General features: G+C 54.4%; 2 protein-coding genes across 2 annotated transcripts in view; both read left to right on the forward strand.

Annotated features, from left to right (window-relative positions):
- Positions 1-47: 47 nt before the first annotated feature.
- Positions 48-3,891, forward strand: NHERF4 (NHERF family PDZ scaffold protein 4). Its single transcript, XM_068994699.1, has 10 exons — positions 48-356; positions 969-996; positions 1,215-1,279; positions 1,489-1,700; positions 1,838-2,024; positions 2,107-2,243; positions 2,317-2,521; positions 2,679-2,875; positions 2,966-3,136; positions 3,309-3,891. Exons 1-10 carry the CDS (start codon positions 341-343, stop codon positions 3,351-3,353), a joined length of 1,263 nt encoding a protein of 420 aa, XP_068850800.1. The 5' UTR covers positions 48-340; the 3' UTR covers positions 3,354-3,891.
- Positions 3,892-6,243: 2,352 nt separating this feature from the next.
- CBL (Cbl proto-oncogene) overlaps positions 6,244-12,492 on the forward strand; it is a 35,665-nt gene continuing 29,416 nt past the window's right edge. The window contains exon 1 of the mRNA XM_068994612.1: positions 6,244-6,501. Coding sequence (XP_068850713.1) covers positions 6,355-6,501 — 147 coding nt within the window. The 5' untranslated portion in view covers positions 6,244-6,354. The remainder of the gene's footprint in view (positions 6,502-12,492) is intronic.

Consider the following 12,492-nt stretch of genomic DNA (forward strand, 5'->3'; position numbering starts at 1 on the left):
GTGGAATGTGGAGCTGCCCCTCCAGCAGCTGGAGCGGAGGGTTCTGCCCCTTCCCCATCTCCCAGGGTGTGCGTGGAGCAGCCCCCCTCTGCTCCAGTGCTGAAACAGTCACTCTTCCCCCCGTGTGTCCCCCTGGAAGCCACCAGGAGCTGTCCCCACGCTGGGTGTCCCGGGGTGCTGGTCCCTGCTCCCAGCTCTGACTGGCAGTGCCCTGGGGCTGGGAGGGCAGGGGAGACGTCTGGGCTGTTTAACCATTAAACTTGGGACGTCTTGGAAGAGGCGGGGACACTTCCCTGCCACTTCACCCTGTACCTTGCTCCCTCCTGCAATCCCTGCAGCCATGAAGCAAACAAAAGGTACGTGCCGGGGAATCCTCTGGAGACCCTTCCCCATACACACAGACCCTGCTGCCGCATGGAGCAAGGCAATGCCAGAGCCCAGGCAGCCCGTGGAAAGGAGCCGGAGGCATGCAGGAAAATGTCTCCTTGTGGGGATGCTGGGGAGGAATCCCCTCTCCCTGGGTTTGGGGTGCCTTGTGCCCCAAGAGGTGGGGAGGGGTTTTGTGGGGAGGTGTGTGCCAGGGAAGTCTCTGTCTCCATCTCCTCGCTCCAGCAGCTCTCTGGGGTCCTGGTGAACCTTCTCACCCCTCACTGAAGAGCCTTGTAAACCCCCAGGACTGAGCTCCATCTGCCTGGCCCTGCTTTTCCCTCACTGGGCTGGGCAGTGAGTGCCCATGGGACCTGAGCAGCAGGTCCTGCTGTTGGGAATGCAGGAGGACAGTGGTGACAAGGCCAAGGAACAACCTGTGCTGAGAGACAGAGGGGCTTGGGGGCTGTGTGGGCTTGGCAGACCCCCTGACCTGGCATGGCAGGCTCAGCCTGTGAGCGGATGAGCCTTGAGTGCTCGAGGGTGTGGGGTCTGCTCCCAGCCCACCACCTCCTGTGCTGACCTCTCCTCTCCCTCTGCAGGGCTCGAGGGAGACAAGATGTCCATCATGTAAGTGCTGATCTCCCCTTGGCCAGGGCCTTCCTGGGGCGCAGGAGAGATGTGGGGAATGGTCCAAGAGGGAGATGCCCTCTGGTTTTCCCCAAGGAAAAGGAGGCACAGGCCCCAGCTGGCCCTTTCTGGGAGGAACAGGCTCCCCAAGGCTGGGGGAGGCAGGGACAAGGCCGTCCTGCACTAAATGTGGCCTCTCCTGCCCTTTATCATTTCAGAAAATTTGAATTTAACCCCAAAGTTGGGATCGACAACCCTGCCTTGACACTGACTGAGGACACGGGTAAATACACACCCTCATCTCCCAGGGCATCCTTGTGTCTGCATGGGGTTGTGGCACCTGGGCACTGCTGGGGTCCTGAGCTCTTTCACACGGGGGACCTGTGGGAGGTGAACACAGGAGGGATGAGCAGATCCCCAGCCCAGGATGGGGCAGAGAACTCGTGTGAGGATCCCTGCAGGGCCCTGCTCACGGGCTGTGCTCCCACACAGACTGCGAGGGCGTGGGGGAGCCCCGCTTCTACCTCCTGACCAAGGACAACACGGAGACCTTCGGCTTCTGCCTCCACGAGGAGCTGGGCTGCCAGGGCCACGTCATCCGGCAGATCGAGCTGGGGGGGGTGGCCCAGCGCAGGGGGCTGCAGGACGGGGACCGGCTGCTCCAGGTCAATGGCCACTTTGTGGACCACATGGACCACGTCAGGGTAAGCTGGGAGCATCCCATGGGAACGCCTGGGGCCAGGGGCACAGAGGGTGCGTGCCCCTGCTGACTCCAGGGACCCTGATCCCACCCCATCGGAGGGGAGCGCCTGCCCAGGGTTCACAGCCAGGGGCCTTCCAGGTGGTGCAGAAGATCAAGGCCAGTGGGAACCAGGTCCTGCTGGCGGTGCTGGACGGTGACTCCTACGAAGCCGCCAAATCCCTGGGCAGGGACCTGTCCCAGATGCTGCCGGAAGACATCCGCCCACGCCTGTGCCACGTCACCAGGGACAAAAGCGGCTTTGGCTTCAGTGTGTCGTGTCCGGAAGGTAAAGCAGGATGCTGGCACCACGAGCCTCCCTGCTGAAGCACCCCACTCACCCCAAGGTGCCCCTTCTGCTCCTCCTGCAGGCACCAAGGGCACCTTCCAGCTGTCGGTGCTGCAGGACGGGCCAGCGGACAGAGCAGGGGTGCCACCAGGCTCCTGGCTGCTGGAGCTCAACGGGGACAGTGTGAAGAGCTACTCGCACACACAGCTCACCAAAAAGGTGCCTGCTCATGGCGTGGAGGGTGAGGGATGGGGCTGAGAGTGTCACTGAGCACCCCGTGCTTCCCATCCAGCTTAAGCAGAGCGGCAACAAGGTCACACTGCTGGTGGCATCCAGCGCCGTGGAGGAGTTTTACCGCCTGCGGGGCCTGCGGGTCACGGCTGCCTTGGCAGACACCTCCTGGCTCCCCTTCAAGGTGCGGGAGCTGCACCTGGTGAAGGGCCCTGCTGGCTACGGGTTCCTGCTCAAGGAGGATGACTGCAGCTTGGGCGGCATAGGTGAGGGGGCCGAGGGGGGCAGTTTGTACTTGAGCAAGGCACTTGTGAGGGTTGGGAGGAGCCCAGCTGAGACCCTGTCCCCACCTGCACACGGGGGCCAGCAGAGCCAGTTCCTCCCTGCGAGCATCTCCCCCCTCCCTCTGCCCCGCTGTGGCAGGCCAGTTCCTGTGGGATGTGGATGTGGGGCTGCCGGCCGAGCAGGCAGGGATGAAGGAAGGGGACCGTGTGCTGGCGGTGAACGGGGAGAGCATCGAGGGGCTGGACCACGAGCAGACCGTGCACAGGATCCGCGCCCGTGAGGACCAGGTGACGCTGCTGGTCATCGACCCCGCTGGTGACGAGTTCTACCACTCGGTAGGTTTTGGGGGCATGGGTCCAGGAGCCCTGGGGTGGGATGGGGGTCTCCACAGGGGCTATGCGTCCATCCCTCTTCTGCTCTTCCAGATCGGGCTGTCCCCTCTGCAGTTCTTTGAGGACAGTGACCCTGCCTCGGGCTCCTGCACGCCCTCCCTGCCCTCTCGCAGTGGCTCCCCTGCACTCTGTGATGTTGAGGTGGGACCGAAGGGACCTGTGTCCTGGCTGATGGCTGCTGCCAACAGTATAGAGATCATACAGGTAACTCCTCAGGGCAGTGCTCACAGCCTGGCAGTGCTCTGAATCCTGCCACCCTCCTATTCTACCCATCCTAATATTTCCCTGCCACCTGTGGTGCCAGCAGGAGGAGGCTGTGTGGTCCCCTGGCCATGGGGGCCAGGCAGAAAGACCCCTCCAACCTGTGTTCCCACAGAGCCAGCGCCAGGAGGAACAGACGAAGCTGTGCCAGGCGTTCTAACAGCCCAGGAGCCTCTGGACAGGCTCCCCCACACGGCACCTCCACCCAGGCCACATCCAGCCCCTCGGGCCGCAGCACTGCTCAGCATGGACCCTGCACACGCAGCTCCTGTGTCTCCATGCCTGGCTCAGCATGACACTCCCAGGGACTCGTCCCTGCTCACCGAGGATGGCTCCGAGCTTTTATCAACCACAGTGGCAGCTCCTTGTAACCTGACCGCAGACCTGTGTCTCTGCCTGCCCGGCTACCTCCAGGGATTTCTCAGGACATTGCACTGAAGCCCTCACCCAGCTCCAGGCTCTGGGAGTTCCCAGGAGAGCTGAGGCACTGCCCTCTGCACTGTGACCCAGCGGACTTGAGCGTTGGCTCAGATCTGCACATGCATGGACATCTCTCCTGTGCTTGTCCTCTCATGCTCTCCCCGAACCTGTGGGCAGTGAGTGTCCACCACCCACCACCACACTGTTCCTGCACCACCCTTTTGGGGTGTGATTAAAGGACAAACCCACACTGCTGTTTGTGTGGGTGATGTTTTGGACAGCACTGTGACTTGGCAGCGCATCCCAGGACCAGATCCATCCTCTCTTCCCAAGCCTGGAGCTGGGCAGTGGATGTGGGAAGCTCTCCAGGTGTGCTGCTGAGGAGGGAGGAGCTGAGAGCCATCCTGGGAGCCCCTGGGCACTGGATCTCCTGGGATTTGAGGGCAAACTCCTGTAGGCATCCCTTGTGCTCCACGGCAAGGATCATTCCTGAGGGTTCCCCTTGCAGGTGACACAGCAGGAGCATCCGTTCATGCCCTGCCAGGGCTGTGACAATGCTGGGGGCAAAGGGACAGGGGGGATCCCAGCAGGGGAAGTTTCACCTCTCTGCCGAGCGTGGGAGAGTGAAAATAAGCGTGGAGTTTTGCATGTGGCCAAGAACCGCAAACCTCTGGCTGAGGTTTTACCTCGGCCCCTTCTCGAGCACGAACGGAAACGCGATAATGGAGCATCAACCCGTCAGGCAGGGAAGTCGCTGCTTCTGTGGTCTCCTCTGAGCTCAGTGCAGACATCTGGGGTGCAAGGAGTTCCTGTCCAGAGCCTTTGGGAGCTGACAGCTCGGGAGGGAGCAGGGCTGACCAGCTGCAGGGTGGTTTGGGGCTGAACAGTCAAGGGAGAGGTGGGATAGGCTTGGCTGGGAGCCCCCAGCAGCACCAAGGTGTGGGATCCCTGCATCTGTCCCAACAGTCCCAAGTGAAACCCTCCCAGGAGTCCCAAGTGAGACAGTCAGAACAATCCCAAGCAAAACCAACCTTTGCTTGAAGTCTCACACGTAGCTACAGCCCCGACGTGGAGTGAATCATGCCCAGGGACGCAGATAGTCGGGAATGCAATTGCTCAAGTGTGTTCCCTGATCTCTTTGGATCAGAGCCATGGTGATTTTTGTACTTGGCTCTCACAAAGCCAGTGTTGCCCTCCCCGGTTCTCTCCCCAGGTACTTGTGGTAGCGTGGAGCTGGCCAGGGCACCCGCTGGTGGTCAGTCCGGCTTGACTATTAGCCAGAATCCATTAGCACCTAATGGGAAAAGCCTCAGGAACACGGCCTCAATAAACGTTGACATATTTGAGGTCAATATAATCCTTAGGAAAATTTGCCCAGGTAATTAAAGCCAGACAAGGAGTTGCCTGTCCCAGAAATATTTACCAAGCTTTACCAAAGGCAATAAAATGAAGACAGGGAGTTTTATAACCAATCCATGCTGGGCTCCCTTGTTATGTTTAGTGCTGCTTCCTGCTGGCCTGTCGGTCTGGCTCCTCAGCAAGTGGCTGCCACAGGGGAAGCAAAGCTCCCTCGAGGAGGCTGGATCCAGAGGTTGAGGCTGTGCTGTCCAACCTCCAGGCCCGAGTTTGGGGTGCTCGTGTTCCCCAAAGTGATGTAGCCAAAGTGCAGCACCCGCAGTTTTCCTTTGCCCGGTTTCCTGTCGCAGTCCCTGTGGTGAGGCTGATGCCGTGTGGTACCAGCCACAGCTGTTTCTTGCAAAAGGATGTGTCCTTCTACCTTGGAGAGGAGATGAAAAGAGGATCTGAAGGCAGCAAAGAAACAGAGTATGAGCCCATGTTGTAATTTTTTGAAATTTTTGGTGGTGTCAGCTCTGACAAACCCAATCCTTGGTTCCCTTTAGATTCCCTGGTCCCCTTTTCACTCCCTAGTTCCCTTTTCTCTCCCTTGTCTCCTTTTGACCCCCAGGTTCTCTTTTTTGCCCCTGGTCCCTTTTCCCTCCCGGGTCCCCTTTTCTCTCCCTGTTGCTCTCGCTGCCCCGGTCCTGCTCCTTCTCCCGTTGGAGCCGGGATGTCGGGAACACCCGGTGGGCTCTGCCTTCCCCTGCCCTTGCGGGGAGATGTCTGAGGTACCTGCCAGGTGCACTGCCACGCTCTCCTGTTCCCATTCCCTCCCTGCCGTGGGGACGCCGGTGCTGCTCCTGCCTCGGGCACATCCCTCCCCGGGAGAGGGGGGGTGCGCCGCCGCTTCCTCGCGTCCGGGCCGTTCTTAGAAAAGGGAAGGCGTCGTCAGGAAAGGGGAAGCGATCCTGTTTCGCAAGCTCGGCGCGGGGCACGGCAAGGGCGGCGAAAGGCCGCGGGTCCCTCCCGGGGGCGGCGGGGCGAGCGCGGCCCCCGCGTTCCCATGGCGACCGCGCCCCGCCCCGCCCCGCCCGCCCCGGCCATGGCCGCCGCGCCGCCCTCACGCCGCCGCACTGCGCATGCTCCTCGCTGCCCCGCCAATCAGCGCCGGCTCCTCCCCGGCGGAGGGGGCGTGGCCGGGCGCGCGGAGGGGCGGGCGGCCAATCAGCGCCGGCGAGGAGGGCGGGGCCTCGCTGGAACCGGGCGCCGCCGCCGCCACCGCCCACGGCCGCCGCCGCCGCCCTGCCCGGCCCGGCCCGGCCCGGAGCGCCCTCAGCCCGGTCCCTTCCAGGGCCGCGGCCCCGGTGCCGGACGGGCCCCACGGGCTGGGTGTGGGCGCCCCCATGTCGGCGCCGCTGAAGAAGGGCCCCGGCGGGCTCATCGGGCTGATGAAGGACGCGTTCCAGCCGCACCACCACCACCTCGGGCCGCACCAGCCCGGCGCCGTGGACAAGAAGATGGTGGAGAAGTGCTGGAAGCTCATGGATAAGGTGGGGAGGGCGGTGGGATGGGAGCGGCCGCGGGGGGCTGGGGTGGCGCGGGGTGGGGTGGGGTGGCTGTGGGATAGGGCTGGGCTGGGGGCTTTGGGACTCTGGGATCAGAGCGGGTCTGGGATGAGCCTGGAGCCGTGGGGTTGGTTGGGAGAGAGCTGTCTGTGGCTCAAAGAGAAATATTTGGGGGGCTGAGAGGTGTGTGGGCACAAAATGGGGTGCAGCGCTTTGGGGGAAGGATGTAGCGAGCATGGAGTGACAGGACAAGGGGGAATGGCTTCACACTGATGGAAGGCAGGCTTCGATGGGATATTGGGAAGAAACTTTTCCCTGGGAGGGTGGTGAGGCCCTGGCACAGGCTGCCCAGAGAAGCTGTGGCTGCTCCATCCCTGAAAGGGTCCAAGGCCAGGTTGGACAGGGCTTGGAGCAACCTGGGATAGGGAAGGTGTCCCTGCCAGGGGCCAGAACAAGATGAGCTTTAAGGTCCTTCCAACCCCAAGCATTCTGTGATTCCATGTGGAAGCTGGTGGAGAGGTGAGTGATGGAGGAGAGGCCAGAGGCTGGATGGGAATGGGATGCCAGGACAGGAAAGTATGAAGTGAGATCAGCAGCTCTGCAAGGAACAAGCTGGAGGAAGAGGGGACAATTTGGGATGGGGGATGCAGACCTGCTTGAGAGGATCTGGGATGCTCCCCCAGGGCAGTGGTCACAGCCCTAAAGCTGCCAGAGCTCAACATTTGGACAGCACTCTCAGACACTGGGTGGGATTGTTGGGATGTCCTGTGCAAGGCCAGGAGCTGGACTGGATGATCCTTGTGGGTCCCTTCCAAGCCAGGATATTCTGTGATATCTGTATATCATATACAGGTATAGATGATGATAATCCTGCAGGTGCTGGGGTGGGCCCTGGTGGTGCTGGGGATGGGTAGGGGCTGGTGGGGAGCTGCAGATGGTGACAGCAGCAGGACAAGGGAGAAATGTAGGATTTGCTCCTTGCAAGGTGTGCCTTGGCCTGTGATACAGGCTGGTGTGTGGGCACTGGATAGTGAAGCTTTGTGGCAGGTCAGGTTATTCCTTTTGGAATGAGCAGGAATGTGTTGCTGCTCTCAGGACAAAATATTTTCCTTAAAACTGGGAGCTGAGGAAAAACTGTAAAAGCCTGTAAAGAAACCCTTCTGCAATAAGTACATGTAGTTACAGAAAGATAAAGTATTAACTGATGTTAAACAAGAAAAACTTGTGGCGTGGGAGTTGGAAAGGCCTTCTTCCAGTCCCACACCTTTAGGAGGGGCACGGCTCTCTGGGGTCATTAAGACTCTCCCCTCCTCCTCCTCCTTTTAAAATGCCAGGAAATGGCTTTTGCCGGGGGCAGGGCACCAGACCTTTTGGCCTGCTGGTGTGATGGGATATTTGATTTACTGGCCTGGCTAGGTGTGCTGGTCAATCCAGAGTTTTCAGAAATCCTGGGGAGTTGTCAGGGAATGATGTGGTGAGTGCAGGCACACAGAAATGGGCACAAAATAAAAATCGAACATTCTTGTATTTCATTCATACTTCCTGTTCAGCCCTGAAATCAAGGCTAGGCTTGACACGTTGCAGTCTGAAATGTGCATTTTGTGGCACTGGGTTCAGCGCCTTAAAAGTAGTGCAGAGTAAGAGCATCACCCAAGTTGCCCCCAGGCCTTGGGGACTGTCACCTGGCCACCTTCTTCCCCTCTGGGAGCAGAGCAGGAAGGGCTTTTGGGCATCCCTCATCCAATTGCCCCTCAGGCTTATGCATTCCCACTTTTCCTTCTCCTTCCCCTGCATTGTTTATCCATGCAGTGTCTGAACCTCCTGCGTTAAGTGCTAAAAGCAGGCAGAGCAAATGACTTCTTTAAAGGCATATTAAATTATATTCCTGCCAAGAAATCACTCTGTGTTGGCTGGCTCAACAAAAGCCAGGGTTTATAGTTGTGCCTTGCTGTGCCTGTGATGAGCTTTGATCACCTACAGCGAGACTGGGGCAAAGAAAAAAAGCCTTTTGAGAAGTGCCATTGGCTCTGTTACAGACACTGAGGGCTAAGCACAAGTGCTAATGTAGGGAAGGCAGTTTGGGCATGGAAACAGGATCCTAAATAAGTGTAACCTGTAAGAATGCTGATCTTCATGTATAGAATATGTAGATATGGATGGCAACTTGTATTTGACCTCCTAACCTGCTCTGTTCAAACGAGAAGACTGGCCTGAAAAAAAAAGCTGATTATCATTCTGAAATTATATTTTGATTATATTTTGAAATGCAGTGGGATGTTTTGTGGGGGGAAATTTCACAGCTTTAGGTCTTTAGAGAGGGTTGGATGTGTGCTCCCTCCACTGACAGAAAAGCCAAGGCTGGTGCTGTATTTGTCACAAGTTACATCAACCTCATTTGACTTCAGGTTTACTCTTAGGCAGCATCCAGAAGCTCTCAGGCTTAAGGTCTTGTTCAGTCTGATTTGTACAAAAGGAAAGATCTGGCTCTGAAAAGCCTTTCAGATTTCAGTTAGATTTCAGCTGTACTTCTGCACACTCAGGAGAACACATCTGAATTAAAATCTTTTTAGTGGTGTAGCAAATTGCCAGTGAAGCTCATGGTGAGAAGGGCTAAATGAATGGAAGGTGTTGAAAATGGGTTAGATTTCTGGGCCAAGAATGTGAAATTCCAGGTGCAGATAAAAAACCTGCTCGTGTGCATGTTTAATAGATGATGTTTTTGCCTCTCAGAGCTGCGTGCTGTGTCTGTGTGGGTACACTACACTCACGACCTCATTTGTTAGTCTGCATAATTAGCTGGTGTTGTCAAAGCATTCGTGCATCTCTGCTTTCGGATATGACTGATGAATTTCCTATGCAAGTTGATTCTTGTCCAAATATTTTCCCTGTAATGCTCTCCATAAGCTGCCTGACATATTTATGTCTTTCAGATTCTTTCATTTGAAGCCCTAATTTTTTGTCAGTACCATTCCTCCCACAGCTGCACGTGGTCACACAGAGCATGGACATAAAATACCCTTTCCATCCCTGTGGATGTTCCCCTTCAGCTGAATGAGGTGATATTTATGCATTTCTCTGCAGAACAGAGATTAAATGCAGCCCTCTGGAGTTCCCTGCTGTGGGTGGTATTTGAGGAATAGGTGGGTTAGTCATGAGCTGCTTGGGATGGAGCAGAGGAATGGTGGGATTCATGTGGGAAGGCTTGGAGGAGGAAGAGGAGCTTTGAGATAAAGCTTCTCTAAAGGGTTTCCTGATACCATTCAGTTCCTAGAACTGATACAGAGAAGTGCCCCTGCAGGTCACCTTCATTGTGAGTAGAAGAAAGGCCAAACACAAATCCAGCAAGAGATAAGAGATGTTTGAGTAGGTTTTGTTTTGCTGTTGGCTGAAGCTGGAATGAGGTGTGATCTCAGTACAGTTGGCTGTTCAGCTGCTAAAGGAAGGAGAAAAATGAGTTTTCAGAACTGCCCTGGAAGAGAAAATTTTACCTGGGAGTAGCCCCTGGATGCTCGTCAGGCCTGGGACTCTTAAATCCAGAATTAGTCCAGGCAAGCTGCAGATTGTTGAGGGGAAAGATTCAATTCCAGGCCTCAAAGATCTAGATGAGATTATTTTTCCTAGAATGAGTAGGTAACAGATTCTTTCCTCAAAACTGAGTTGGGGAAACTTGTTTTTGATTATTTTCTCCTCTTGTGTTTGGAAAATGGAAATGGGTGAAGTCAATTTTTGGGTTCTTCACAGGCCCACGTCTCTTCACGCTAAACTTTATTGGTGTACCTAAAAACCCAGAAATGTCTCCCTAAAAGGTTTGTTCCTGAAACAACAAAGCATAAGCCATGCAAACTTTTAGATGATAATTTAAAACCATGGATTGCTTCTGTTCGTTGCCATCACACCTAAACAAAAAATAATTTGCTGCTTTTTGCTCGATTTCCTTCCACGTTGCTGGTCCCTGTGGAAGGCTGCTGAGGGGCAGCTGTTCCCAGGGCTGGGAACATTCCTTTGGATGTTGTCATGATGCTGCAAGTGCACACGTAGAGAAACAAGGAAAATGCCCCTGCTTTTGTTGCTGCTGTGTTATGAAACCACCAAGTTTGCTCAGGAGGCAGCAGTTCCTAATTATGCAGTGTTGTTTAACTGCTTATCTTAGCTAATTTTGGTCTGCTGGGCAAATAAAGAAGCTGATTTGATAATAAAATACCAGCAGCTTTGACCTTTCCCTTAACTGTTTGAGGCATCTGCAAGTCACTTCTTGGGAGGCATTTTCCAGGGGCTCTGAGAATGAGCAGTTTGCAGAACTCTCTGCTGCTGTGGGGAGATTGTTCTAATTGATACCAAAGTCTGAAATGCAGCAGGTCTGCTGCTCCCAGAGCTGGGTATTTTCAAAGGGTAACAGCCAAATTGTTCTCTATTTCCAGCTGGCTGAGGGCAGTGCAGACTCTGCTTGCTTAATGTGGCTTCCTCCTCGGAGCTGACAGTGTTTGTTAAGGTTTTAAACTCACTGTATAATAAACAATTTCTGCTGAAGAAAAGGTTTTGCTGCCCAGAGCACAGCTCAGCTGGGTCAGAGGAGCATATTTAGAACCTATTCATGCTCATAGTGAAACTATTTTTTTTTTTCAGGGGACAAATGTGTTGACTTAATTTGTTGATATGGTTCATTGTACAATGTTCACAGGCTCCAAGGAAGCAGCAGTTGAGGCATCAGCATCAATTGACTAAGTCAGCTGTCTGGCTGTCCATCTCTTTATCTTAAGACCTTGGCAGCCTCCTCAAAATGGAGGGAAAATTTTGGTAGTTTGTTTTTCCTGTGTATTCTTGCAGAGGCTTTTTTAGGTGTTCATTTATTTTTTTTTTTTTTATTGGCAGTCTGATTTTTCTGGTTTGAGTTTTGATACACTGTGTGCCTTTCTCTTGGCTGAAATCGAACCTTTCTCAGTCAGCTCTTGGTACAGGCACTGCTGTAAGTCAGATAAAATTGGAGATGTCACTTCACAAGGTTGCTTTTTGCACATGCCATAAAGTGCAAAGTTAAATGCTAAAGCACCGTTTCAGAAGAAATGACTCTGTTTACCATCCATGTTTAAGGGAAGTAGGTATTTTAGTGTGTGCTGTAGGGAACTGCTCAATTCCTCTTGAAGGTTTCACAAGGTTTTGTGGAAATGAGATACTGCAAAAGGTTGTTAAGTTGTTCTTTTGCTTTTTCTTTTGCTTTTTCTTATTCACTTTACTTAAGCTTTGCACCCTGCACTGTCTGATATCTGTAATTCCCTCATACCTGGCAGTGTCATGAGTTTAGACCTCATTTATATGCTGGATGTTAAGCAGCCAGATAATATTCATTATAGGGAAGAACTTTAGGGAAGCGTAGCTACATTTTGTACTCAAGTTTGCTGGAAATCACAGATTGTAGAAGTGTTGGACTGCTGGTTCTTACCTTGTAAACTTGATCCAAAACTGACCTCACAACTCTAATTCCTGCCCTTTCTATAACTGAAAGTTCACTACTTAATTTTTAAAATTGCAGCTTTGCCATCAACTCTCCCTTTTATTCCCTCAGTTTAGAGAATGGAAAAATTTGTCTGTGGCAGATGGTGAAGTGGCTTCCTTTCCCCTCCCCTGTCACATAAATTTATTACTATGAGTTTCATCAGTCCACATGCACTTCAGCCCAGAAATTGCATTCTTTTATGGTGGCCGGGCTCACTATCTGGAGAAAATAGCCTGGAGAAAAGGAGGCTCAGGGGAGACCTTATCACTCTACAACTCCCTGAAAGAAAGTTACAGTAAGCTGGGGTTGGGCTCTGCTCCCAGGCAGGCAGTGACAGGACAAGAGGAAATGACCTCAAGCAGCACCAGAAGAGGTTCAGGTTGGACATCAGGAGGAATTTTTCCATGGAAAGGTGGTCAGGCTTTGGAAAGGGCTGCCCAGGGAGGTGGTGGAGGTGTCTGAGGAAGGACTGGACATGGCACTCA

This window comes from Aphelocoma coerulescens, chromosome 24, assembly GCF_041296385.1.
Source record: "Aphelocoma coerulescens isolate FSJ_1873_10779 chromosome 24, UR_Acoe_1.0, whole genome shotgun sequence".
In the NCBI taxonomy this organism is placed as follows: domain Eukaryota; kingdom Metazoa; phylum Chordata; class Aves; order Passeriformes; family Corvidae; genus Aphelocoma; species Aphelocoma coerulescens.